The 27,402-nt window shown below is 64.7% G+C and overlaps 1 protein-coding gene across 1 annotated transcript; it reads left to right on the forward strand.

Moving 5' to 3' along the window:
- Positions 1-1,688: 1,688 nt before the first annotated feature.
- Positions 1,689-27,402, forward strand: EPPK1 (epiplakin 1). Its single transcript, XM_049854588.1, has 2 exons — positions 1,689-1,784; positions 9,104-27,402. Exon 2 carries the CDS (start codon positions 9,118-9,120, stop codon positions 27,400-27,402), a length of 18,285 nt encoding a protein of 6,094 aa, XP_049710545.1. The 5' UTR covers positions 1,689-1,784; positions 9,104-9,117.

Consider the following 27,402-nt stretch of genomic DNA (forward strand, 5'->3'; position numbering starts at 1 on the left):
GGAGCTACCCAGGATCTTGGGGACTGCTGGGCTGAAGCACTGGACCACAGCTCCAGGTGAGGGACTGGATCCGAAGGGCCTGAATCAGAGGTGGTCTGGTGGCCTGGGGAGTAGGGCCTCTGCTCAGACTTACCACCCCCCCCCACCCCCCCGCAGGAGAGTTTCTGAAAGAACCGAGTTGAAGGCCACCATTGAAGCCCAGGAAGAGGAGCCTGGGACCAAAGACTGGCGCGGACCCCAGTAGTGGCTGAGGCCCAAGGTGAGGCTGGGTCAGGGCCAGCTGCCCCTGCAGGAGGTGAGGGGCAGGGGAGAGGGACCTGGCCTGGTGGGACTATGCCTGCCAGTCTCACAGACCTTCCCATAGAGAGGCGCTGATGCTCACCTGGATGCTGCGAGCCGTTGTGGGTGCCACCTTTGGTGGCTTGGCCATAGAAAGAAATGGCTGTGCTTCCCAGCAGGACTTCCTGGACAGTGTTCTGGAGGCTGGTGAGCAGAGCTGAGGATGGACAGCCCCAGGGGGTGGTGTGGACCCAGCCAGGGGCTAACCACTCTGTTGGGGCCAGGGCTCCCTGGCAGCCAGCAGTAACGCAGTGCGGCCATTGAGATGGGCAGAGTCAGGGATGAGCTTGCGCGCAGCCAGAGGCCTGTCCTGGGTCCAGGGAGTCTCAGCCAGCAGGTGTGAGCTGTGGCCTAGTGGGAGGGGTAAGAGCCCTCCTGACCAGGAGCCCTGTCCCCCACCCTCTTGGGCCTGCACAAGCCAGGGACGGTGCCCTCACGGTGAACGTTGGAGGTGGCTGGGTGGCCCTGGATGAGGTTCCAGTCAAGGATGATCCAGGCAGAGGTGAGGGCTAGCATGGGGGGCTTGGCCTTGGGGCCCAGTACTGGGAGACAGGAGGAGAGATCTCAGTACCTGCCCTGGGGGAGTGGGAAGGAGCAGGTGGAAAACGCCTACCCACAAGTCAGAAGATCCACCAGCCGTCCCTGTCCTGGGTGGTGGGCCCTGTGGCCGCCCTCCCCAGCGCTTCCAGCAGCCTCCTGCCCCAGAAGGTGGGTGCTGAGATGGGCTTCAGAAAAGAGGGGCCAGGACCTCCCCAGGTGGGCGCACCTCCTCTGCGCAGGTGGGGGGCTGGACGGTGGGTGAGGCTGGCCAACCTCTCAGACAGGGTTGCAAAGCCGCTGGGGTTGCAGGGACCACAGCTCCTACCGGGCCCAGGTCGCAGACAGCCGCTGAGAGGAGCCCCCAGGACCTCCGGACCCAGCAGACTTTGCACGCGAAGCCGTGGGGAGCCAGCCCCCAGGGAATTGGGTGGGACTCGGGAGACAGAGGGCTGGAAGGGGAGGGTCGAGACGGCTATAAAGTTCCTTTTTGGGAAGCAAAACCGCAAGGCCGGGAGCCCGCGTTTCGCTTGCGAACTGGGTTCAAACGTCCGCTCCCTCCGCGCCCGCCCTGTATTCCAAAGCGGTGACGGAGAAGGGGCCCAGGTCCTGGGCAGCCCACCGCCGCTTTGCCGCCGGCCCCCATCCGCCTACCTGGAGGGGGGGGTGCTCTCTGAGGGGGCGTGGCCCTGCACAGGCCCCGCATCGGCCAGCCCTACGTCATTCGGGGAACCCCCACACCTGGCGGCGCCCTACCTCCGGGCCGCCACCCCCAGACGGAGGGCGCGGCCGCCGGGGGCGGGGCCTGGGCGCAAGTTTAAATTCGGGCGGCGTGGGCACCGGGCGAGTGTGGACAGAGTCGGAGTCCGGACGAGGAACTGAGCGTTGACGCCCGCACCGCGCGGAAGGTGGGCGACGCCTGGCCGGGCGGTGGTGAAGGGGGGGGCGGTGCTGGGCGAAACCGAAGCACCTGCGCGGCGGCGGCTGCGCTTTGGGCTCTCTGCAGCGTCGGCTGGCGGGGGTCAGGGGGCGGATGGGGGCCTGGGGCGCGGGTGGAGGTTTGGGAAGCCGGTGGGGGTCCGCACGCAGTAGGACCGGCGCGGGGCTGATCTCGCCCGCCCAGCCGCCCGGGCTTCCGGGCAGGAGGGTGCCGCGCTGGGCGGTACCGCAGGTCTGGTGGTCCCGCCCCCTCCTCGGGCCAGGGCCGGGGGGCGTCTGCGCTGGCGGCGGTGCGAGGCAGTTAGGCTGACAGATTGCTAGGCTGGGGCGCCTGGCAGCGGGGCCAGGGCGGGAGGCGCCGGCCGTACAGGGTCGCCACCTGCTGTCTGGGGGCACCCGCCGAGACAGCCCAGCTCTCGGCCCGGCCTCCGCCCGACCCCTCTCCCCCCACCCCGCCCCCCGCCACGCTGGGTCGGGCCATCGGCCCCTGCCGGTCTTTGCCCCGCCGGGCCGGACAAGGGCCAAGGTCACCGCCTTCCTGCGTGCGCACTGGGCCACGGTTGTGCTCTGGTCTGGCTCAGACCGACAGCGCGCCCCGCCCCCGCCCAGTCCCGGGCTGGGCGCGGGCGGTGCGCCCGGGGTTGACAGATGTGGCCTACGCCCAGGGAGGCGGACCCACCCTCAGCAGGAATCGCCTCCCTTCCCTTGGCGCCTCTGGGCACCTGAGGTGCGGTCACTTCAGGGAAGCGCAGAGGGCCGCCCCGCATGGGAATCTCAGCCATCTCGGCAAGCCCATTCTCACACCGCGCCCACAGAGGCCGGTCCTGTGGCTTCCTGACGTCAGGCTGCCTGGGTTTCCGACCCCGAAACCCCCGCCTCCCCCATCGACACCCCTCAAATGCCTCTCTGTCTCTCCTGAGCTCCAGAACCTCTGTCCCTCAGCCTTGCTCCGTCCCCACCGCAGACTCAATGTGTCCACTCCAAGGACCTTTACTCCCAGACCATCCAGGGGGACAGCCTGGGAAGAGGAGGGGTGGGTGGGGAGACTCGTACCGGGCCTAAGGTCACTACTGAATGGGGTGCGGCACAACCAAGCCACAGGCTGCATTGCACATGCAGGTGCACACACATGCACATTTGCACACATGCTCACACACACTTGCACACACCTGCACATGCTAATATGTTCTTGCACTTGTGTACATCCTTGCACACACATTGCACACACACGTACACATTCACACACACGTGTGCACACACTGACACACGCACAGACACCCATGCACTCACAATCTCTCCCCTGCCCTCTGAGCCCTCCCCCCAGGTCAGGGCAGCCTCAGCCTGGCCTCCTCCCTGAATCTCCCCTTTGTTTCCGGAATCTGAGCTGTGTGCTGGCTTCCTCTGCTTTCCAGGTCCCACCAGGCCACTTCCTGCAAAGCACAGCCTGTCTCCAGCTGCCATGTCAGGTCAAGGGCCACCCAGGCTGTGCTCACCTGTCCCTTTTCTTGATCATTCCTGGTACAGGCTCATGGTCCCAGCCACCCCGGTGGTGTCTTACATGGCTCTCCTGCTGACCCTGGGCTGCGCCGGATGCCACCTAGGCACGGCACCCTGGGGCTCAAACCCTACCAGGGAGGCCAGGAGCAGGCGCATTAGACAAGACTCCGATGCCCAGGGAGATGGGCCATGGGTCCCAGAATGCCAGGCCGGTGACCTCGTGACTTAGTGAGGCTGATTCCATCTAAGCTAAGGACGGCTGGTTCTGGATCCAGGGCCACTGGTGCCACTGTGTCTCTCAGGGAGCCAAAGGTAGCTCTCCTAGCGCACGATGTCCTGGCTTTTTGAGTCTGACGGTCCACCTTGTGATTCTCCCCGGGGCTCACAGCTGATCCTGCCTGCGTCTTCTCCGTCACGTTCCTCACAATCACAGTGTCGGCTTGCTCCATCATGCGCCCCAAGCAACAGGGCTACCTGCACCCTGGCCAGGATTTTCAGGGGCGTCCCAAGACGTCCCCACCCCAGGGGTCTCGATCTGCCTGGGTGCTGACCAGCAGAGGGCCTGGCCAGGCTGCGGTTCACCTTGGGTGATTCATTGCCTGGGCCTGGCCTCAGCTACCCCACCCTAGTCGGTGGGAACTTTGGGCTTCTGTGGAGGCCCCTGCATCCACAGCGGCCTCTCGATTTTCTGCTGATTGCTTGAGGACTGCTTTCCTTTCCCAAAGCCTCAGTCACTCAGCAACAGCCTCCTGTGGTACCACTCCCCCACCCCCAATTCTCAGGTGGCCGAGGCTGCGTTCCTGCTGTGTTCTGCCTGGCACTGCCCTGCTCACTGCAGTTTCCTCCAGCCAGGGGTCCTCTGCGCTCCACTGATGCCCACAAGCCCCTTGCTGGCCGACGGCGGGGCCAGTGCCAAAGCCCCATCTTTGGACTCTCCCACTCCCCCTAGCACCAGCGGTGCCCAATTCCGAGAAGCAGACCTGCTGCCTAAGTTCATGCCTGAATTGCATGCTCCGGACCAACGTGAGGAGAGGGAAGGGAGGCGGCCCCAGCCAGTCCCAGCAAGGACCTCAGCCAGTATTTGGAAGCTGAAGGGCCTCTGAGTCATCCTAAGTAGAGTTGAGGGGACCCTGCCGGCACTGTCCATGCTGACAAATTGGGCTGCCCCAGAAGGGGTGACCTTGGGCAGGGAGACTCCCGAGGAGGCCAGCAGCTGAAGCCACCCTCCACAGCCTTCCCTGCAGCTGGCAGAGGGATGGGTTTAGTCCTGGAGGCCATCTGGGTGTCTCACGGCCTCTCCACACCAGGCCCCTGTGACAGCAAAGCCCTGCCTTATTACCTCCATGCTGTTCCCCAGGGTGTCCCCCCATCCACACTACATTCCCACTGCCCCACCCCTGCCCCAGCTGGCACAGAGCCAACCTCCTCCCCCTTTCCCAAACAGCCCTCCTTCCTCTCCATGCCTGGGCCATCCCTGTCTGGCCTTCCCACAGCCCAGCTGCATGGGGTGCTGGGCCCACTGGGGCCCTGAGTACCAGTCTGACCAGGGCAAGCACACCCCAGCATGTTTGTGCAGTGGATGGGCAGACACTTGTAGGGGGGGACCCCTGAGCCAGGACACCCATGTCCACAACAACAGTTGCTCGAGGAGATAGAGGAAGCAGAGAGGTACAATCAAACTCTGGCGAGGCAGAGGGACCTAAGGAAGGAGATGGTTCCAGGCAGCCCCCCACAGTCACAGGAAAGGGCTGGCCCTGCAGTGGCTGCTGTAGAAAAAAAAGGAAGGGGGAAGCGTGGGTCAGGCCTGTGTCCTGCTTCCCTCTTATGAATGGAGCTCGCTAGATATAGGGACAACATCCCACTCTACATGCCCTGGCCACTGACCAGGGCTGACAGCTCCCTCTCCACGCCTCAGTGTCCTCTTCTGGCAAATGCGAGCAAGAGCCTGAGGGTTAAGTTGGGGGTGCGTGGGAAGGCTCAGCACAGAGCTTGGCACAGGAGAGCTGATGGGGCACAGGAAATAACAATGGGGAAGGTGGGAGACAGGTGCAAGGGGGCTGGTTCACAGGGCCAGTAGCTTCTCTGAGACTGGAGGAAAGGGGAGAGGACAGACGTGGGATAGAGAAGTTTGTGTTGGGAAGGTAAGGAGAATGTTCTTGGCAAAGGAACTACATGCAGAAGGAGCAGGTGCCTTGAGGAAACTGAGGGTTTGGGAAGAGGGAACAGGGGCTGTGTATAGTGTTGTCATGGATTTAATTGTGTCCCCCCAAAATATGTGTCAACTTGGCTAGGCCATGATTCCTAGTGTTGTGTGGTTGTCCTCCATTTTGTGATCTGATGTAATTGTCCCATGTGTTGTAAACCCGAATCTCTGCTTGTGGTCAATGAAGCAAAGTTAGGATGTGTTAAAGAGAATTAGGGTAGGCTGCAACACGCTTATTCAGGTCACAGCCCTGTTCCAATGATGTAAGGGGAGTTTGCCTGGCGTTTGGCCTGCATCACCCTTTATCTTACAAGAGGTGAAAGGAGAGAGAAGCAAGCAAAGAGATAGGGACCTCATGCCACTAAGGAAAAAGCGAAGGGAGCAGAGCACATCCTTTGGACCTGGGGTCCCTGCACTGAGAAGCTCCTAGACCAGGGAAAGATTGATGACAAGGACCTTCCCCTAGAACTGGCAGAAAGAGAAAGCCTTCCCCTGGAGCTGGCACCTTGAATTTGGACTTCTAGCCTCCTAGACTGTGATAGAAAGTGGATGGCTTTCACATCTAAGTGGATGTGAAAGCCATCCACTTGTGGTATTTCTGTTACAGCAGCACTAGGTAACTAAGACAAGTGGGTTGGATAGTGTCCCCCCAAAATTCATGTCCGTCTGGTCTTCATTTCCAAATGTGACCTTGTTTGGGAGTAGGGTCTTTGCAGATGTAGTTAGTCAAGGATCTCAAGATTAAATCATCCTGGATTTAGCCTAGTCTGGTTGCGGTTGAGTTGATTCCAACTCATGGTGACCCCAAGTGTGTCAGATTAGAACTGTGCTCCACAGGGTTTTCAACGGCTGGTTTTTTGGATGTAGATCGACAAGTCTTTCATTCGAAGCACCTCTAGGTAGACTTTAAACCTCCAACCTTTCAGTTAGCAGCTGAGCGCCTTAACTGTTTGCACCACCCAGGGATTCCCCTGGATTTAGGGTGGGCCCTAAATTGAATGACTAGTATCTTTATAAGAGAAGGGAAAGGGCGATTTGGACACAAACAAATAGAGAACGCCATGTAAAGATGGATGCAAAGATTGGAGTGGTGCACCTATAAGCCTAGGAATGCCAAGGATTGCCAACAACCTCCAGAAGCCAGGAGAGAGGCATGAAATGGATTCTTCCTCAGAGCTTCCACGTGTAACCAACCAACCCTACCAACACCTTGATTTCAGACTCCTGGCCTCCAGAACTGTGAGAAAATAAATTTCTGTTGTTTAAAGTCACCCATTTGTGGTAATTTGTTACAGCAGCCTTAGGAAACTAATATGACTTTGGTACTGGGAGTGGGGTACTTTGGTAATAAATACTTAAAAACATGGAAGTGGCTTTGAAATTGACTAATGGGTTGAGGCCTGAAGAATGTTGAGCCACATGATAGAAAAGGCCTAGATTGCCTTGAGGCTGTTGGTGCAAATATGGGAGCTAAAGACATTTCTGGGGAGGTTTCAGATACAAATGAGGAGCATGTCACTGGTAACTGAAGATGCGATGCAGATGGGTCGCTTTTGTGTGGCTTTTCTCACCATGGTCTTGTAACCCTCACCCAAGTGATTGGGTGGGACTGTGCACATAAGGTAATTGTGGCCCACCAACGGGATTGGTCAGCTTTGCCATCCTGCTAGGCTTTAAAAAGAGCCAATTCCAGAGCAGAGAGAGGATCTCATCACCACTAAGGAAAGAAAGCCAAGAACGGCGTGCATCCTTTGGGCCCAGGACTCCTGTATTGAGAAGCTCCTGGAACCAGGAGGCTGAGAGAGAAGAGCTGTAACACAGAAGACAGCGAGAAGCGGTGGCAGACAAATGGCGGCGGGAGACGGCACAGTGGGCCTCCGGGCCCACGGAATGAGAAAACTAAGTGCCTTTGGGCAGAAGGTTTGCTGGAGGAGTAGGGTGTCTCCGGGCACTTCGTGGAGCTAGGTTTGCTGACCCACAGAGCTAGAGCTGAGTGCGTTCCAGTGGAGGCTTACTGGCAGAGAGGGGTGCCTCTGGGTACTTATCAGCAGAGCTAAAAGAGTTTTATAACCCTTGCCAGAGCAGGACAGAGGCCAAGGGCCAGAGAGAGGCTTGTCTGAAGACAAAGCTGAAAAGAGGCTGTCCTGATGGAAGAACTGTTTCCTGAACATTCCTGAACCTGAACTGTAACCTGTTACTTCCCTAATAAACCTCATAATTGTATGAGTTCTGTGTAGCCATTGTGATGAATTATCAAACCCAGCAGAGAAGTAGAGAGTGCCATGGGAGGGACACCTGGTGTCAGATTTGGTCAAGATGGTGGAGAGAGGAGGCATGTCTGACCTTTGCCTCATAGGAATCAGCCTTGGGCTGTTGATCTTGATTCTCCTTCCCCCTTGTGAAATTAGAGGTCCTTGTTATAAAATATCAGAAACCTTGGATGAAATATGTTCTACAGTTGGGTGGAAAGCAGAACTTACAAGTGATGAACTTAGATATTGAGCTTAGACTTCCAAGCAAAGTGTAGAAGGTGCAGCCTGGTTTCTTCATGCTGCTTGTAGTAAAATGCAAGAGGAAAGAGAAAAATTGAAGGAGGACTGTTACGCAAAAAGGACCCAGCACTTGATGATTTGGGAAATTCTCAGTCTATCCAAATAGTGTGCTCTGGAGAAAGAGCCAAGGGTGTGCCTGGACAATCTTTTCCTGAAGAGCTCAGGCGTGTGACTCCTGGATCCCCCAGCCATCTCAGCAGAAGCTAGGAATAGAGATGGGTTATCCAGGGAAGATCTGTGGAGGAGCCTCTAGTTCAACAGCATGAATCCCCATGACATACACAGGAGATGCACAAGGTTTCTGAGAATGTTTTATCAGCAGAAACTCCCCCAGCTTCAACTGAAAGGGATGGAGACAGAATGAAATGAGAGAAGGCTATCAGACTTTCAAAATTCTATAGATAAGAAGTGGCTATGCAGAGGGTGGTGAAGACATGGGCCCAGAGGGCAAAGATAAGAGCCACAGAGAATTATTCCCAGGCCTGAAACCTAATGGACTTTGCCCTGCTGGATCTGGAACTTGCTTAGAACTGGTGACCCCTTTATTCCTTCTAATTTCAAGGCATGGTTGTTGGGAGCAGGGTGGTCTTGTGCTCCATGAGATGTAGATGTCAGCCTTAGGCACACAGTAGTGGGGGAAGGCAGGCTGCAAGATGCCCATTAGCTGTGGGGCCAGACCAAGGTGGTGCATGGAGAGGATGGGATGTAGGTGATGGTGGAGCTGTGTAGAAGAGCATGTCTCATGGGGCCAGCAGCGGAGAAGGGACAGAGGTTCTAAGGTGGCGCTGGGCTCAGGCTGTGGAGATGGGAGAAGGGGAGTACCAGCCAAAAACAAGCAGGGGTCTGTGGGGAGAGGCCCTGGTCCCAGGTCTGGGAGGCAGGTCCAGGTCATGTTTATCTACACAGTCCCTGCCTGGGCTAAGAGCAGTTTGGTAAGGTCGGGAATAGAGCTCCCCACTGTGTCCTCACCGACCCCTGGCTGCAGCCCTCCGGGGCCACTGCAGGATCCCTAACTGATTCTTTTCATTCCCTCCAGGGAGCGGACTTCTGATGAATTCTGCAAACCAGTCGGGCACCATGAACGGCCACGCCACTCCTCTCGACATCTTAGTGACCAACGGCCTCGAGGTGTCCAGAGTCCCTAAGACTGGGAAGACCGTTCCAGGAGTTGGCATCTCTTCTGCACCCCAGGCTGAGGCTGCCCTGCCCCCCAAGATCAGGAGCATTGCTGGGGTGTACGTGGAGGCCTCTGGCCAGTCCCTGAGTCTCTATGTGGCCATGAAGCAGGGTCTGCTGCCCTCAGGGCTTGGGCTGGCTTTGCTGGAGGCCCAGGCAGCCACTGGGGGTCTGGTGAACCCTGCCCAGGGCCGGCTGCTACTCGTGTCTGAGGCCCTGAGCCAAGGGCTGGTAGGTCTGGAATTGAAGGAGAAGCTGCTGGCTGCCGAGCGTGCAGTTACCGGGTACCCAGACCCCTACGGAGGTACAAAGCTGCCTCTCTTCCAGGCCATTGGGAAAGAGATCGTAGACAGGGCACTGGGGAGGAAGTGGCTGGAGGCCCAGCTGGCCACTGGGGGCCTGGTAGACCCTGCCCAGGGTGTGCGCGTGGATCCGAAGTCCGCCTGCCAGCAGGGCCTCCTGGACCAGGAGACATGGCAAAGCCTGGAGAAGTGTGAACCTGGATCAGAAGCTGTTGGCTTCTGCGACCCCAACACGCTGGAGCAGCTGCCATACCGTGAGCTGCTGGGCAGGTGTGTGGAGGCCTCCAGCACGGGGCTGGCCCTGCTGCCTCTGAAGACCACCTTCTGCACCCTGAGTGGGGCCGTGAGCACAGCTGAGCTGCTGGAGGTGGGGGTCCTGGACGAGGAGACATCCCGCGGCCTGCGGGAGGGCCAGCTGGCTGTGCCGGATGTGAGCGCCCGTGCTGACGTGCAGCGCTACCTGAAGGGCACTGGTGGTGTGGCTGGGGTGGTCCTGTTGCCCTCTGGCCACAAGAAGAGCCTTAGCCAGGCTGCTTCAGAGCACCTGCTCCCACTGGGCACTGTGCTTCCACTCCTGGAGGCTCAGGCTGCCACTTGCACCCTGGTGGACCCAGCCACTGGCTGGCAGCTGTGGGTGGATGAGGCAGTCCGGGCTGGTCTGGTCAGGCCCGAGTTCCATGGGCAGCTGCTGGTGGCAGAGCAGGCAGTGACGGGCTTCCATGATCCCTTCAGTGGCTCGCGCATCCCCCTGTTCCAGGCCATGCAGAAGGGGCTGGTGGACAAGCTGCTGGCACTGCGGCTGCTGGATGCCCAGCTGGCCACAGGGGGCCTGGTGTGCCCAGCCCGCCGTCTCCGGCTGCCCCTGGAGGCTGCTCTCCGCTTTGGCTGCCTGGACGAGGAGACCCGGCAGTGCCTCTCACAGACTGCAGGCTTCTCAGACCCCATCACACAGGAGAGCCTCAGCTACGGGCAGCTCTTGGCTCACTGTGTCACTGACCCAGAGACAGGCCTTGCCTTCCTGCCCCTCACAGGAGGGGCCTGCAAGGACAAGCCCCAGGGGCCCCCATTCATTGAGCACGGCACCCGGCAGGCCTTGAGCGAAGCCATGGCCACTGTCTCCGCGGGGAAGTTCCAGGGCCGGCCTGTGTCCCTCTGGGAGCTGCTCTTCTCTGAGGTGATCCCAGCGGGGCAGAGAGCCACGTTGGCCCAGCAGCACAAGGAGGGGGCCCTGTCCGTGGAGGCACTGGCCACCCAGCTGAAGGCCACTGTTGAGCAGGCTGCAGCTGCAGCCACAGCCAGTGTCACCTTCTCGGGGCTGAGGGACACTGTGACGCCAGGACAGCTGCTGGAGTCTGAGATCATCGATCGGGACGTGTACGAGCAGCTGGAGCGCGGGCAGGCCACGGCGCGCGATGTGGGCCTCCTGGACTCGGTGCAACGCTACCTGCAGGGCACTGGGAGCATCGCCGGCCTGCTGCTGCCCAGCTCCCAGGAGCAGCTCAGCATCTACGAGGCCCGCAGCAAGGGGCTGGTGCGGCCTGGCACAGCCCTGGTGCTGCTGGAGGCCCAGGCTGCCACCGGCTTCATCATCGACCCAAAGGAGAACAAGAGGTACTCTGTGGAGGAGGCGCTGAAGGCCGGCGTCATAGGGCCCGATGTGTATGCCAAACTGCTGTCGGCTGAGCGCGCTGTTACCGGCTACACCGACCCCTACACAGGCGAGCAGATCTCCCTCTTCCAGGCCATGCAGAAGGACCTCATTGTGCGGGACCATGGCGTGCGTCTGCTGGAGGCCCAGATCGCCACGGGCGGCATCATCGACCCTGTGCACAGCCACCGTGTGCCTGTGGAGGTGGCCTACCAGCGTGGCTACTTTGACCGGGCATTGAACCTGGTCTTGTCAGACCCCAGTGACGACACCAAGGGCTTCTTTGACCCCAACACTCACGAGAACCTCACCTACCTGCAGCTGCTGGAGCGCTGCGTGCGCGACCCCGACACCGGGCTGTGTCTCCTACCGCTCAGCAGTGGGCAGCCCCAGCTGGTGGATGGTGCCACACGGCAGACCTTCCAGGGCCAGCTGCTGTCGGTGCATTACGGGCGATTCCAGGGCCGGAGGGTGACTCTGTGGGAGCTTGTCAATTCGGAGTATGTCTGTGAGGACTGGCGGCGACAGCTGCTCCGGCAGTTCCGGCTACGGAAGGTGACACTGGAGCAGATCATTCACCTGCTGCAGAAAGAGTCACGGCGGTGGGCGGACGTCACGCTGCCCACACTTCACGGCCGTGTCCGTGCCTTCGAGCTTCTGGAGGCTGGCGTCATCGATGAGAAGCTTCTGGACCGTGTGCTGGCAGGGGCCGTGAGCCCTGAGGCACTGCTCCAGGTGGACGCTGTGCGCAGGTGCCTGCATGGATCAGGCGCCCTGGGCGGCGTGCTGCTGCAGCCCTCCAACCGGCGCCTCAGCCTCTACCAGGCCATGCAGCAGAAGCTGCTGGGCCCGGGTGTGGGCCTGGCCCTGCTGGAGGCCCAGGCAGCCACTGGGGCCCTGCTGGACCCCCACAGCCAGGAGGCTCTGACAGTGGATGAGGCTGTGCGCAGGGGGCTGGTGGGGCCCGAGATATATGGCCAGCTGCGGCGGGCTGAGGATGCCGTCACTGGCTTCAGAGACCCCTTCTCCGGGAAGAGAGTGTCCACTTTCCAGGCCATGAAGAAAGGCCTGGTCCCCGTGGAGCAAGCCACCCGCCTCCTGGAGGCCCAGGTGGCCACAGGAGGGGTCGTCGATCCTGTTGGCCACTACCACCTTCCCATGCCAGCAGCCACCAAGCGCGGCTGCATCGACCAGGAGATGGAGAAGGTGCTGAGCAGGGCCCCCCAGACCTTCCCCAGCCCCGACGGCCGCGGCCACACCAGCTATGCCCAGCTTCTTGAGTACTGTCCCCGTGACGAGGCCTCCGGCCTGCTCCTCCTTCCACTGCCAGACAGCGCCCCCTCCGTCCCCACAGACGAGCAGGTCCAGGAGGCCCTGCAGGCTGCACAGGGAGCTGAGGACGGCACATCGCTCTGGGACCTGCTCAGGTCATACCACTTCACTGAGGAGCAGCGCCAGGGCTTCCTGGAGGACTTCCGGGTGGGCCGGCGCTCAGAGCAGCAGCTGCGTGAAGCCCTGCAGAGCTGGCTGCACGGGGCAGAGCTGCGGGCACGCACCCAGGTGTCAGTGCCTGGGCCAAGGGGCGAGGTCCCCGCCGTGTGGCTGCTGGACGCCGGCATCATCTCCCAAGACACCCTGGAGGCACTGGCCCAAGGCCATCAGTCCCCCGATGAGGTGGCCTCGCAGCCCGTGGTGAGAGCCTGCTTATGGGGCACAGGCTGCGTGGCTGGCGTGCTGCTGCAGCCCTCAGGGGCAAAAGCCAGCATCGACCGGGCTATGCAGGATGGTCTCCTGCCTGTGGGCCTGGGGCAGAGGCTGCTGGAGGCCCAGGTGGCCTGCAGTGCCCTGGTCGACCCCGTGACCAACCGACGGCTGTCGGTGGAGGACGCAGTCAAGGCTGGCCTGGTGGGCGGAGGGCTGAGTGAGCAGCTCCGGCTGACCGAGAGGGTGGTGGCTGGGTTCCCGGACCCCTGCTCAGGCCGCGCCCTCTCACTGTGGCAGGCCATGGAGCAGGGGCTGGTGCCCCGAGCCGAGGGCCTCCCCCTGCTGCAGGCGCAGCTGGCCACAGGGGGCGCCATGGACCCCACCCACCAGGTGCACTTGCCGCTGCCTGTGGCCTGCAGACTCGGGCTACTGGATGAGGCCATGGGCCAGGCACTGAGCTCAACCAATGAGGACGTGAGGTTCTTCTTCGACCCCAGCACCCGGGACAAGGTGACATACCAGGAGCTCAGAGCCCGGTGCGTCCAGGACACTGCCACCGGCCTGTGGCTGCTGCAACTTTCACAGGACATGACGCTTGACGTGGACGAGCACACAGCGGTGGCCCTGCGTGCCATGAAGGTACCGGTGGACGCAGGCAGGCTCAAGGGGCAGGCCGTGTCACTGTGGGACCTCCTGCGCTCCGAGTACGTCACCGCAGAGCAGCGCAGGGAGCTGGCAGCACTCTGCGGGTCCGGGCGGGCCGCAGCACTGCGCGAGGTGGTCCACACCATCACTGCGCTTGTCAAGGCGGCAGAGACACACCCCTCTCGGGCTGTCTTCCAGGGGCTCCGGAAGCAGGTGTCAGCCAGCGACCTGTTCCGGTCCCAGCTGATCGACAAGAAGACACTGGACGAGCTGACCCAGGGAAAGAAGACAGTGCAAGAGGTCACACAGATGGCCAGCGTGCGGCGCTTCCTGGAAGGAGGCAATTTCATCGCCGGCGTGCGCATCCAGGCCACTGGGGAGACCATGAGCATCCCTGAGGCCCTGCGCCGGCACATCCTGCGGCCTGGCACCGCCTTGGTGCTGCTGGAGGCCCAGGCTGCCACTGGCTTTGTCATCGACCCCGTGAAGAACCAGAAGCTAACGGTGGAGCAGGCGTTCTCAGCAGGAATGTTTGGCAAGGAAACCTACGAGAAGCTACTGTCAGCTGAGCGCGCTGTCACCGGCTACACCGACCCCTACACAGGCGAGCAGATCTCCCTCTTCCAGGCCATGCAGAAGGACCTCATCGTGCGGGACCATGGTGTGCGTCTGCTGGAGGCCCAGATCGCCACAGGCGGCATCATCGACCCTGTGCACAGCCACCGTGTGCCTGTGGAGGTAGCCTACCAGCGCGGCTACTTCAATGAGGACATGAACCGTGTGCTAGCAGACCCCAGTGATGACACCAAGGGCTTCTTTGACCCCAACACTCACGAGAACCTCACCTACCTGCAGCTGCTGGAGCGCTGCGTGCGTGACCCTGACACCGGACTGTACATGCTACAGATTGTCAAGAAAGGAGAAACCTACATGTTCATCGACAAGGCCACCAGGGACCTTCTGGGATCAAAAACCATGAAGATGCACGTGGGGAGGTTTGCAGGACAGACAGTCTCCCTTTGGGACGTGCTGTCTTCCCAGGACTTCACAGAGGAGAGGCGGCGAGAACTCGTCCAGGGATACAAAACCAAAAAGCTGTCCCTGGAGAGACTGTTGGAAGTCATCACCACGACAGTCGAAGAAACCGAGAAGCAAAACCAAGCCATCCAGGTGACAGGCCCTCAGGGACTGGTGTCAGCAGCAGAGCTGTTCAACTCAGGAATCATTGATAAGAAAACACTGGATACTCTGCAAACAGAGAAGAGCGGTGGGCAGAGCCTCCTTAAGCTGGCACATGTGAAGAGCTTCCTTGAGGGCCATGGCTGCATCGCAGGGGTGACCATTCCATCCACCCACGAGGTCATGGGCATCTACGAGGCCGGCAAGAAGGAGCTGGTGCCTGTGGGGATAGCGGTGCAGCTGTTGGAGGCACAAGCGGCCACAGGCTTCATGCTGGACCCCCGAGGCCACCAGAAGCTTCCTGTGGACGAGGCTCTGGCGGCTGGCCTGGTAGGTGCGGAGTTACAGGAAAAACTCTTGAGTGCAGAGAAGGCAGCCAAAGGACACATCGACCCAGCCACAGGCAACCGGATCTCACTGTTCCAGGCCATGGAGCAGAAGCTGGTCCCAAGGGAAGACGCACTGAGGCTGCTGGAGGTGCAGGTGGCCACGGGTGGCATCATTGACCCCCTGCATGGCCACCGAGTGCCCCTGGACACGGCCTACCAGCGTGGCCTTATGCACCAGGATACTTACCTGCTTGTGTCAGACCAGAAGCTTATGAAGAAGCGGTTTCTGGACCCAAACACGCAGGAGAGTGTCACGTACCAAGACCTGCAGGCACAGTGCCAGATGGAGGAGGCAACGGGCTGGGCCCTGCTCCCAGTGGCTCAGGATACACAGGACTGCAGGTATGTTGATGAGGCCACCAGGAAGGCTCTAGATGCTGAGTGTGTAGACATCAAGGTGGGACGGTATCGTGGCCAGCGATGGTCAGTATGGAAACTTCTGAACTCGGAATACATGACAGAGGAAAAAAAGCAAGAGCTGGTAGCAAAATACAAAAAGGAAACATCACACGCGCTGGAGAAAGTGGTGAAGGTTATCCTGGAGCTAATCACAGAGAAGGAGAGGAGCACAAAGCAGCTATGGTTCCAGGGGATCCGAAGGCAGATCACGCCCTCTGAGCTCTTCAACTCACACATCATCACCAAGGACACGCTGGAGGCTCTGGAGAAAGGCCAGAGCTCAGTGGAGGAAATCCAAAAGCAAGCAGCCGTCAAGCGCTACCTGGAGGGCACCAGCTGCATCGCCGGCGTGCTGGCGCCTTGCAGGGACGAGCCCAGCCGCCAGGAGAAGATGAGCATCTACCAGGCCATGTGGAAGGGCGTGCTGCGGCCCGGCACCGCCCTGGTGCTGCTGGAGGCGCAGGCCGCCACCGGCTTCATCATCGACCCCGTGGGCAACAGGCGGCTGTCGGTGGAGGAGGCCGTGGCCGAGGGCGTGGTGGGCGGCGAGGTGCGTGAGAAGCTGCTGTCGGCCGAGCGCGCCGTCACCGGCTACACCGACCCCTACACGGGCGAGCAGATCTCCCTCTTCCAGGCCATGCAGAAGGACCTCATCGTGCGGGACCACGGCGTGCGTCTGCTGGAGGCCCAGATCGCCACGGGCGGCGTCATCGACCCGGTGCACAGCCACCGCGTGCCCGTGGAGGTGGCCTACCAGCGCGGCTACTTCGACGAGGACATGAACCGCGTGCTGGCGGACCCCGGCGACGACACCAAGGGCTTCTTCGACCCCAACACGCACGAGAACCTCACCTACCTGCAGCTGCTGGGGCGCTGCGTGCGCGACCCCGACACCGGGCTCTACATGCTGCAGCTGGCGGGCCCGGGCGCTGCCGTGCACCAACTGGGCGAGGAGCTGCGCGCGGCGCTTCGCGGGGCCCGCGTGACGCCTGGCTCGGGTGCCCTGCGGGGACAGAGCGTGTCCGTGTGGGACCTGCTCTTCCACCGCGAGGTCCCCGAGAGCCAGCGGCAGGACCTGCTTCGCAGGTACCGGGCAGGCACGCTGACTGTGCAGGAGGTGGGCGCGTCCCTGACGGCACTGCTGGACGGGGACCGTGCAGACGGGGAGCGCGGGGGCTCCCAGAAGGACCCTCGGGGGGCCCTGCGTGCCGCCACGATGGAGGTGCGGGTGGGCCACCTGCAGGGCCGGGCGGTGCCCGTCTGGGACGTGCTGGCGTCCAGCTACGTGAGCGTCCACACCCGCGAGGAGCTGCTGGCCCAGTTCGGCTCGGGGGCGCTTGACCTGCCCGCACTGACCCGCCGGCTGACCACCATCATCGAGGAGGCCGAAGGGTGCCCCGGGGCACAGAGGAGTGGTCACGAGGAAGTGACGGCTGGCACGGGGCCCTCCCACGCCAAGGACGAGAAGGAGTCCAAAAGTGACGCCAACACCGAGACAGACGATGACGTCCAGGCTTCCCGGCGCCGCCAGGAGCAGGTCCTACGTGCTGCCACCATGGAGCTGGCCGTCGGGCAGTTCCAGGGCCAGCCGGTGTCTGCCTGGGACGTCCTCTGGTCCTCCTACCTGAGCGAGACCCGCCGAGAGGAGCTGCTGGCCCAGCATGCGGCCGGCGCCCTGGCCCTGCCCGCCCTAGTGGCCATCCTCACCCAAGTGGTCGAGGAGATGGAGGAACGGCTGAGCCGGGTGTCCTTCCGCGGCCTGCGGCGCCAGGTGTCCGCCTCCGAGCTTCGAACGGCCAAGATCCTGGACCCGGAGACCCTGCGGGACCTGGCCCAGGGCACCAAGACCCTGCAGGAGGTCACAGAGATGGACGCGGTCAAGCGCTACCTGGAGGGCACCAGCTGCATCGCCGGCGTGCTGGCGCCTTGCAGGGACGAGCCCAGCCGCCAGGAGAAGATGAGCATCTACCAGGCCATGTGGAAGGGCGTGCTGCGGCCCGGCACCGCCCTGGTGCTGCTGGAGGCGCAGGCCGCCACCGGCTTCATCATCGACCCCGTGGGCAACAGGCGGCTGTCGGTGGAGGAGGCCGTGGCCGAGGGCGTGGTGGGCGGCGAGGTGCGTGAGAAGCTGCTGTCGGCCGAGCGCACCGTCACCGGCTACACCGACCCCTACACGGGCGAGCAGATCTCCCTCTTCCAGGCCATGCAGAAGGACCTCATCGTGCGGGACCACGGCGTGCGTCTGCTGGAGGCCCAGATCGCCACGGGCGGCGTCATCGACCCGGTGCACAGCCACCGCGTGCCCGTGGAGGTGGCCTACCAGCGCGGCTACTTCGACGAGGACATGAACCGCGTGCTGGCGGACCCCGGCGACGACACCAAGGGCTTCTTCGACCCCAACACGCACGAGAACCTCACCTACCTGCAGCTGCTGGGGCGCTGCGTGCGCGACCCCGACACCGGGCTCTACATGCTGCAGCTGGCGGGCCCGGGCGCTGCCGTGCACCAACTGGGCGAGGAGCTGCGCGCGGCGCTTCGCGGGGCCCGCGTGACGCCTGGCTCGGGTGCCCTGCGGGGACAGAGCGTGTCCGTGTGGGACCTGCTCTTCCACCGCGAGGTCCCCGAGAGCCAGCGGCAGGACCTGCTTCGCAGGTACCGGGCAGGCACGCTGACTGTGCAGGAGGTGGGCGCGTCCCTGACGGCACTGCTGGACGGGGACCGTGCAGACGGGGAGCGCGGGGGCTCCCAGAAGGACCCTCGGGGGGCCCTGCGTGCCGCCACGATGGAGGTGCGGGTGGGCCACCTGCAGGGCCGGGCGGTGCCCGTCTGGGACGTGCTGGCGTCCAGCTACGTGAGCGTCCACACCCGCGAGGAGCTGCTGGCCCAGTTCGGCTCGGGGGCGCTTGACCTGCCCGCACTGACCCGCCGGCTGACCACCATCATCGAGGAGGCCGAAGGGTGCCCCGGGGCACAGAGGAGTGGTCACGAGGAAGTGACGGCTGGCACGGGGCCCTCCCACGCCAAGGACGAGAAGGAGTCCAAAAGTGACGCCAACACCGAGACAGACGATGACGTCCAGGCTTCCCGGCGCCGCCAGGAGCAGGTCCTACGTGCTGCCACCATGGAGCTGGCCGTCGGGCAGTTCCAGGGCCAGCCGGTGTCTGCCTGGGACGTCCTCTGGTCCTCCTACCTGAGCGAGACCCGCCGAGAGGAGCTGCTGGCCCAGCATGCGGCCGGCGCCCTGGCCCTGCCCGCCCTAGTGGCCATCCTCACCCAAGTGGTCGAGGAGATGGAGGAACGGCTGAGCCGGGTGTCCTTCCGCGGCCTGCGGCGCCAGGTGTCCGCCTCCGAGCTTCGAACGGCCAAGATCCTGGACCCGGAGACCCTGCGGGACCTGGCCCAGGGCACCAAGACCCTGCAGGAGGTCACAGAGATGGACGCGGTCAAGCGCTACCTGGAGGGCACCAGCTGCATCGCCGGCGTGCTGGCGCCTTGCAGGGACGAGCCCAGCCGCCAGGAGAAGATGAGCATCTACCAGGCCATGTGGAAGGGCGTGCTGCGGCCCGGCACCGCCCTGGTGCTGCTGGAGGCGCAGGCCGCCACCGGCTTCATCATCGACCCCGTGGGCAACAGGCGGCTGTCGGTGGAGGAGGCCGTGGCCGAGGGCGTGGTGGGCGGCGAGGTGCGTGAGAAGCTGCTGTCGGCCGAGCGCGCCGTCACCGGCTACACCGACCCCTACACGGGCGAGCAGATCTCCCTCTTCCAGGCCATGCAGAAGGACCTCATCGTGCGGGACCACGGCGTGCGTCTGCTGGAGGCCCAGATCGCCACGGGCGGCGTCATCGACCCGGTGCACAGCCACCGCGTGCCCGTGGAGGTGGCCTACCAGCGCGGCTACTTCGACGAGGACATGAACCGCGTGCTGGCGGACCCCGGCGACGACACCAAGGGCTTCTTCGACCCCAACACGCACGAGAACCTCACCTACCTGCAGCTGCTGGGGCGCTGCGTGCGCGACCCCGACACCGGGCTCTACATGCTGCAGCTGGCGGGCCCGGGCGCTGCCGTGCACCAACTGGGCGAGGAGCTGCGCGCGGCGCTTCGCGGGGCCCGCGTGACGCCTGGCTCGGGTGCCCTGCGGGGACAGAGCGTGTCCGTGTGGGACCTGCTCTTCCACCGCGAGGTCCCCGAGAGCCAGCGGCAGGACCTGCTTCGCAGGTACCGGGCAGGCACGCTGACTGTGCAGGAGGTGGGCGCGTCCCTGACGGCACTGCTGGACGGGGACCGTGCAGACGGGGAGCGCGGGGGCTCCCAGAAGGACCCTCGGGGGGCCCTGCGTGCCGCCACGATGGAGGTGCGGGTGGGCCACCTGCAGGGCCGGGCGGTGCCCGTCTGGGACGTGCTGGCGTCCAGCTACGTGAGCGTCCACACCCGCGAGGAGCTGCTGGCCCAGTTCGGCTCGGGGGCGCTTGACCTGCCCGCACTGACCCGCCGGCTGACCACCATCATCGAGGAGGCCGAAGGGTGCCCCGGGGCACAGAGGAGTGGTCACGAGGAAGTGACGGCTGGCACGGGGCCCTCCCACGCCAAGGACGAGAAGGAGTCCAAAAGTGACGCCAACACCGAGACAGACGATGACGTCCAGGCTTCCCGGCGCCGCCAGGAGCAGGTCCTACGTGCTGCCACCATGGAGCTGGCCGTCGGGCAGTTCCAGGGCCAGCCGGTGTCTGCCTGGGACGTCCTCTGGTCCTCCTACCTGAGCGAGACCCGCCGAGAGGAGCTGCTGGCCCAGCATGCGGCCGGCGCCCTGGCCCTGCCCGCCCTAGTGGCCATCCTCACCCAAGTGGTCGAGGAGATGGAGGAACGGCTGAGCCGGGTGTCCTTCCGCGGCCTGCGGCGCCAGGTGTCCGCCTCCGAGCTTCGAACGGCCAAGATCCTGGACCCGGAGACCCTGCGGGACCTGGCCCAGGGCACCAAGACCCTGCAGGAGGTCACAGAGATGGACGCGGTCAAGCGCTACCTGGAGGGCACCAGCTGCATCGCCGGCGTGCTGGCGCCTTGCAGGGACGAGCCCAGCCGCCAGGAGAAGATGAGCATCTACCAGGCCATGTGGAAGGGCGTGCTGCGGCCCGGCACCGCCCTGGTGCTGCTGGAGGCGCAGGCCGCCACCGGCTTCATCATCGACCCCGTGGGCAACAGGCGGCTGTCGGTGGAGGAGGCCGTGGCCGAGGGCGTGGTGGGCGGCGAGGTGCGTGAGAAGCTGCTGTCGGCCGAGCGCGCCGTCACCGGCTACACCGACCCCTACACGGGCGAGCAGATCTCCCTCTTCCAGGCCATGCAGAAGGACCTCATCGTGCGGGACCACGGCGTGCGTCTGCTGGAGGCCCAGATCGCCACGGGCGGCGTCATCGACCCGCTGCACAGCCACCGCGTGCCCGTGGAGGTGGCCTACCAGCGCGGCTACTTCGACGAGGACATGAACCGCGTGCTGGCGGACCCCGGCGACGACACCAAGGGCTTCTTCGACCCCAACACGCACGAGAACCTCACCTACCTGCAGCTGCTGGGGCGCTGCGTGCGCGACCCCGACACCGGGCTCTACATGCTGCAGCTGGCGGGCCCGGGCGCTGCCGTGCACCAACTGGGCGAGGAGCTGCGCGCGGCGCTTCGCGGGGCCCGCGTGACGCCTGGCTCGGGTGCCCTGCGGGGACAGAGCGTGTCCGTGTGGGACCTGCTCTTCCACCGCGAGGTCCCCGAGAGCCAGCGGCAGGACCTGCTTCGCAGGTACCGGGCAGGCACGCTGACTGTGCAGGAGGTGGGCGCGTCCCTGACGGCACTGCTGGACGGGGACCGTGCAGACGGGGAGCGCGGGGGCTCCCAGAAGGACCCTCGGGGGGCCCTGCGTGCCGCCACGATGGAGGTGCGGGTGGGCCACCTGCAGGGCCGGGCGGTGCCCGTCTGGGACGTGCTGGCGTCCAGCTACGTGAGCGTCCACACCCGCGAGGAGCTGCTGGCCCAGTTCGGCTCGGGGGCGCTTGACCTGCCCGCACTGACCCGCCGGCTGACCACCATCATCGAGGAGGCCGAAGGGTGCCCCGGGGCACAGAGGAGTGGTCACGAGGAAGTGACGGCTGGCACGGGGCCCTCCCACGCCAAGGACGAGAAGGAGTCCAAAAGTGACGCCAACACCGAGACAGACGATGACGTCCAGGCTTCCCGGCGCCGCCAGGAGCAGGTCCTACGTGCTGCCACCATGGAGCTGGCCGTCGGGCAGTTCCAGGGCCAGCCGGTGTCTGCCTGGGACGTCCTCTGGTCCTCCTACCTGAGCGAGACCCGCCGAGAGGAGCTGCTGGCCCAGCATGCGGCCGGCGCCCTGGCCCTGCCCGCCCTAGTGGCCATCCTCACCCAAGTGGTCGAGGAGATGGAGGAACGGCTGAGCCGGGTGTCCTTCCGCGGCCTGCGGCGCCAGGTGTCCGCCTCCGAGCTTCGAACGGCCAAGATCCTGGACCCGGAGACCCTGCGGGACCTGGCCCAGGGCACCAAGACCCTGCAGGAGGTCACAGAGATGGACGCGGTCAAGCGCTACCTGGAGGGCACCAGCTGCATCGCCGGCGTGCTGGCGCCTTGCAGGGACGAGCCCAGCCGCCAGGAGAAGATGAGCATCTACCAGGCCATGTGGAAGGGCGTGCTGCGGCCCGGCACCGCCCTGGTGCTGCTGGAGGCGCAGGCCGCCACCGGCTTCATCATCGACCCCGTGGGCAACAGGCGGCTGTCGGTGGAGGAGGCCGTGGCCGAGGGCGTGGTGGGCGGCGAGGTGCGTGAGAAGCTGCTGTCGGCCGAGCGCGCCGTCACCGGCTACACCGACCCCTACACGGGCGAGCAGATCTCCCTCTTCCAGGCCATGCAGAAGGACCTCATCGTGCGGGACCACGGCGTGCGTCTGCTGGAGGCCCAGATCGCCACGGGCGGCGTCATCGACCCGGTGCACAGCCACCGCGTGCCCGTGGAGGTGGCCTACCAGCGCGGCTACTTCGACGAGGACATGAACCGCGTGCTGGCGGACCCCGGCGACGACACCAAGGGCTTCTTCGACCCCAACACGCACGAGAACCTCACCTACCTGCAGCTGCTGGGGCGCTGCGTGCGCGACCCCGACACCGGGCTCTACATGCTGCAGCTGGCGGGCCCGGGCGCTGCCGTGCACCAACTGGGCGAGGAGCTGCGCGCGGCGCTTCGCGGGGCCCGCGTGACGCCTGGCTCGGGTGCCCTGCGGGGACAGAGCGTGTCCGTGTGGGACCTGCTCTTCCACCGCGAGGTCCCCGAGAGCCAGCGGCAGGACCTGCTTCGCAGGTACCGGGCAGGCACGCTGACTGTGCAGGAGGTGGGCGCGTCCCTGACGGCACTGCTGGACGGGGACCGTGCAGACGGGGAGCGCGGGGGCTCCCAGAAGGACCCTCGGGGGGCCCTGCGTGCCGCCACGATGGAGGTGCGGGTGGGCCACCTGCAGGGCCGGGCGGTGCCCGTCTGGGACGTGCTGGCGTCCAGCTACGTGAGCGTCCACACCCGCGAGGAGCTGCTGGCCCAGTTCGGCTCGGGGGCGCTTGACCTGCCCGCACTGACCCGCCGGCTGACCACCATCATCGAGGAGGCCGAAGGGTGCCCCGGGGCACAGAGGAGTGGTCACGAGGAAGTGACGGCTGGCACGGGGCCCTCCCACGCCAAGGACGAGAAGGAGTCCAAAAGTGACGCCAACACCGAGACAGACGATGACGTCCAGGCTTCCCGGCGCCGCCAGGAGCAGGTCCTACGTGCTGCCACCATGGAGCTGGCCGTCGGGCAGTTCCAGGGCCAGCCGGTGTCTGCCTGGGACGTCCTCTGGTCCTCCTACCTGAGCGAGACCCGCCGAGAGGAGCTGCTGGCCCAGCATGCGGCCGGCGCCCTGGCCCTGCCCGCCCTAGTGGCCATCCTCACCCAAGTGGTCGAGGAGATGGAGGAACGGCTGAGCCGGGTGTCCTTCCGCGGCCTGCGGCGCCAGGTGTCCGCCTCCGAGCTTCGAACGGCCAAGATCCTGGACCCGGAGACCCTGCGGGACCTGGCCCAGGGCACCAAGACCCTGCAGGAGGTCACAGAGATGGACGCGGTCAAGCGCTACCTGGAGGGCACCAGCTGCATCGCCGGCGTGCTGGCGCCTTGCAGGGACGAGCCCAGCCGCCAGGAGAAGATGAGCATCTACCAGGCCATGTGGAAGGGCGTGCTGCGGCCCGGCACCGCCCTGGTGCTGCTGGAGGCGCAGGCCGCCACCGGCTTCATCATCGACCCCGTGGGCAACAGGCGGCTGTCGGTGGAGGAGGCCGTGGCCGAGGGCGTGGTGGGCGGCGAGGTGCGTGAGAAGCTGCTGTCGGCCGAGCGCGCCGTCACCGGCTACACCGACCCCTACACGGGCGAGCAGATCTCCCTCTTCCAGGCCATGCAGAAGGACCTCATCGTGCGGGACCACGGCGTGCGTCTGCTGGAGGCCCAGATCGCCACGGGCGGCGTCATCGACCCGGTGCACAGCCACCGCGTGCCCGTGGAGGTGGCCTACCAGCGCGGCTACTTCGACGAGGACATGAACCGCGTGCTGGCGGACCCCGGCGACGACACCAAGGGCTTCTTCGACCCCAACACGCACGAGAACCTCACCTACCTGCAGCTGCTGGGGCGCTGCGTGCGCGACCCCGACACCGGGCTCTACATGCTGCAGCTGGCGGGCCCGGGCGCTGCCGTGCACCAACTGGGCGAGGAGCTGCGCGCGGCGCTTCGCGGGGCCCGCGTGACGCCTGGCTCGGGTGCCCTGCGGGGACAGAGCGTGTCCGTGTGGGACCTGCTCTTCCACCGCGAGGTCCCCGAGAGCCAGCGGCAGGACCTGCTTCGCAGGTACCGGGCAGGCACGCTGACTGTGCAGGAGGTGGGCGCGTCCCTGACGGCACTGCTGGACGGGGACCGTGCAGACGGGGAGCGCGGGGGCTCCCAGAAGGACCCTCGGGGGGCCCTGCGTGCCGCCACGATGGAGGTGCGGGTGGGCCACCTGCAGGGCCGGGCGGTGCCCGTCTGGGACGTGCTGGCGTCCAGCTACGTGAGCGTCCACACCCGCGAGGAGCTGCTGGCCCAGTTCGGCTCGGGGGCGCTTGACCTGCCCGCACTGACCCGCCGGCTGACCACCATCATCGAGGAGGCCGAAGGGTGCCCCGGGGCACAGAGGAGTGGTCACGAGGAAGTGACGGCTGGCACGGGGCCCTCCCACGCCAAGGACGAGAAGGAGTCCAAAAGTGACGCCAACACCGAGACAGACGATGACGTCCAGGCTTCCCGGCGCCGCCAGGAGCAGGTCCTACGTGCTGCCACCATGGAGCTGGCCGTCGGGCAGTTCCAGGGCCAGCCGGTGTCTGCCTGGGACGTCCTCTGGTCCTCCTACCTGAGCGAGACCCGCCGAGAGGAGCTGCTGGCCCAGCATGCGGCCGGCGCCCTGGCCCTGCCCGCCCTAGTGGCCATCCTCACCCAAGTGGTCGAGGAGATGGAGGAACGGCTGAGCCGGGTGTCCTTCCGCGGCCTGCGGCGCCAGGTGTCCGCCTCCGAGCTTCGAACGGCCAAGATCCTGGACCCGGAGACCCTGCGGGACCTGGCCCAGGGCACCAAGACCCTGCAGGAGGTCACAGAGATGGACGCGGTCAAGCGCTACCTGGAGGGCACCAGCTGCATCGCCGGCGTGCTGGCGCCTTGCAGGGACGAGCCCAGCCGCCAGGAGAAGATGAGCATCTACCAGGCCATGTGGAAGGGCGTGCTGCGGCCCGGCACCGCCCTGGTGCTGCTGGAGGCGCAGGCCGCCACCGGCTTCATCATCGACCCCGTGGGCAACAGGCGGCTGTCGGTGGAGGAGGCCGTGGCCGAGGGCGTGGTGGGCGGCGAGGTGCGTGAGAAGCTGCTGTCGGCCGAGCGCGCCGTCACCGGCTACACCGACCCCTACACGGGCGAGCAGATCTCCCTCTTCCAGGCCATGCAGAAGGACCTCATCGTGCGGGACCACGGCGTGCGTCTGCTGGAGGCCCAGATCGCCACGGGCGGCGTCATCGACCCGGTGCACAGCCACCGCGTGCCCGTGGAGGTGGCCTACCAGCGCGGCTACTTCGACGAGGACATGAACCGCGTGCTGGCGGACCCCGGCGACGACACCAAGGGCTTCTTCGACCCCAACACGCACGAGAACCTCACCTACCTGCAGCTGCTGGGGCGCTGCGTGCGCGACCCCGACACCGGGCTCTACATGCTGCAGCTGGCGGGCCCGGGCGCTGCCGTGCACCAACTGGGCGAGGAGCTGCGCGCGGCGCTTCGCGGGGCCCGCGTGACGCCTGGCTCGGGTGCCCTGCGGGGACAGAGCGTGTCCGTGTGGGACCTGCTCTTCCACCGCGAGGTCCCCGAGAGCCAGCGGCAGGACCTGCTTCGCAGGTACCGGGCAGGCACGCTGACTGTGCAGGAGGTGGGCGCGTCCCTGACGGCACTGCTGGACGGGGACCGTGCAGACGGGGAGCGCGGGGGCTCCCAGAAGGACCCTCGGGGGGCCCTGCGTGCCGCCACGATGGAGGTGCGGGTGGGCCACCTGCAGGGCCGGGCGGTGCCCGTCTGGGACGTGCTGGCGTCCAGCTACGTGAGCGTCCACACCCGCGAGGAGCTGCTGGCCCAGTTCGGCTCGGGGGCGCTTGACCTGCCCGCACTGACCCGCCGGCTGACCACCATCATCGAGGAGGCCGAAGGGTGCCCCGGGGCACAGAGGAGTGGTCACGAGGAAGTGACGGCTGGCACGGGGCCCTCCCACGCCAAGGACGAGAAGGAGTCCAAAAGTGACGCCAACACCGAGACAGACGATGACGTCCAGGCTTCCCGGCGCCGCCAGGAGCAGGTCCTACGTGCTGCCACCATGGAGCTGGCCGTCGGGCAGTTCCAGGGCCAGCCGGTGTCTGCCTGGGACGTCCTCTGGTCCTCCTACCTGAGCGAGACCCGCCGAGAGGAGCTGCTGGCCCAGCATGCGGCCGGCGCCCTGGCCCTGCCCGCCCTAGTGGCCATCCTCACCCAAGTGGTCGAGGAGATGGAGGAACGGCTGAGCCGGGTGTCCTTCCGCGGCCTGCGGCGCCAGGTGTCCGCCTCCGAGCTTCGAACGGCCAAGATCCTGGACCCGGAGACCCTGCGGGACCTGGCCCAGGGCACCAAGACCCTGCAGGAGGTCACAGAGATGGACGCGGTCAAGCGCTACCTGGAGGGCACCAGCTGCATCGCCGGCGTGCTGGCGCCTTGCAGGGACGAGCCCAGCCGCCAGGAGAAGATGAGCATCTACCAGGCCATGTGGAAGGGCGTGCTGCGGCCCGGCACCGCCCTGGTGCTGCTGGAGGCGCAGGCCGCCACCGGCTTCATCATCGACCCCGTGGGCAACAGGCGGCTGTCGGTGGAGGAGGCCGTGGCCGAGGGCGTGGTGGGCGGCGAGGTGCGTGAGAAGCTGCTGTCGGCCGAGCGCGCCGTCACCGGCTACACCGACCCCTACACGGGCGAGCAGATCTCCCTCTTCCAGGCCATGCAGAAGGACCTCATCGTGCGGGACCACGGCGTGCGTCTGCTGGAGGCCCAGATCGCCACGGGCGGCGTCATCGACCCGGTGCACAGCCACCGCGTGCCCGTGGAGGTGGCCTACCAGCGCGGCTACTTCGACGAGGACATGAACCGCGTGCTGGCGGACCCCGGCGACGACACCAAGGGCTTCTTCGACCCCAACACGCACGAGAACCTCACCTACCTGCAGCTGCTGGGGCGCTGCGTGCGCGACCCCAACACTGGTCTTCTGTTTTTATCTGTCTCAGGGGAGAAATGA

This window comes from Elephas maximus, chromosome 15 (genome assembly GCF_024166365.1).
Source record: "Elephas maximus indicus isolate mEleMax1 chromosome 15, mEleMax1 primary haplotype, whole genome shotgun sequence".
NCBI lineage: Eukaryota > Metazoa > Chordata > Mammalia > Proboscidea > Elephantidae > Elephas > Elephas maximus.

Excerpts from the sequence above, each read along its gene's own strand:
- EPPK1 (XM_049854588.1), top strand. The coding sequence starts at position 9,118 with ATGAATTCTGCAAACCAGTCGGGCACCATGAACGGCCACGCCACTCCT.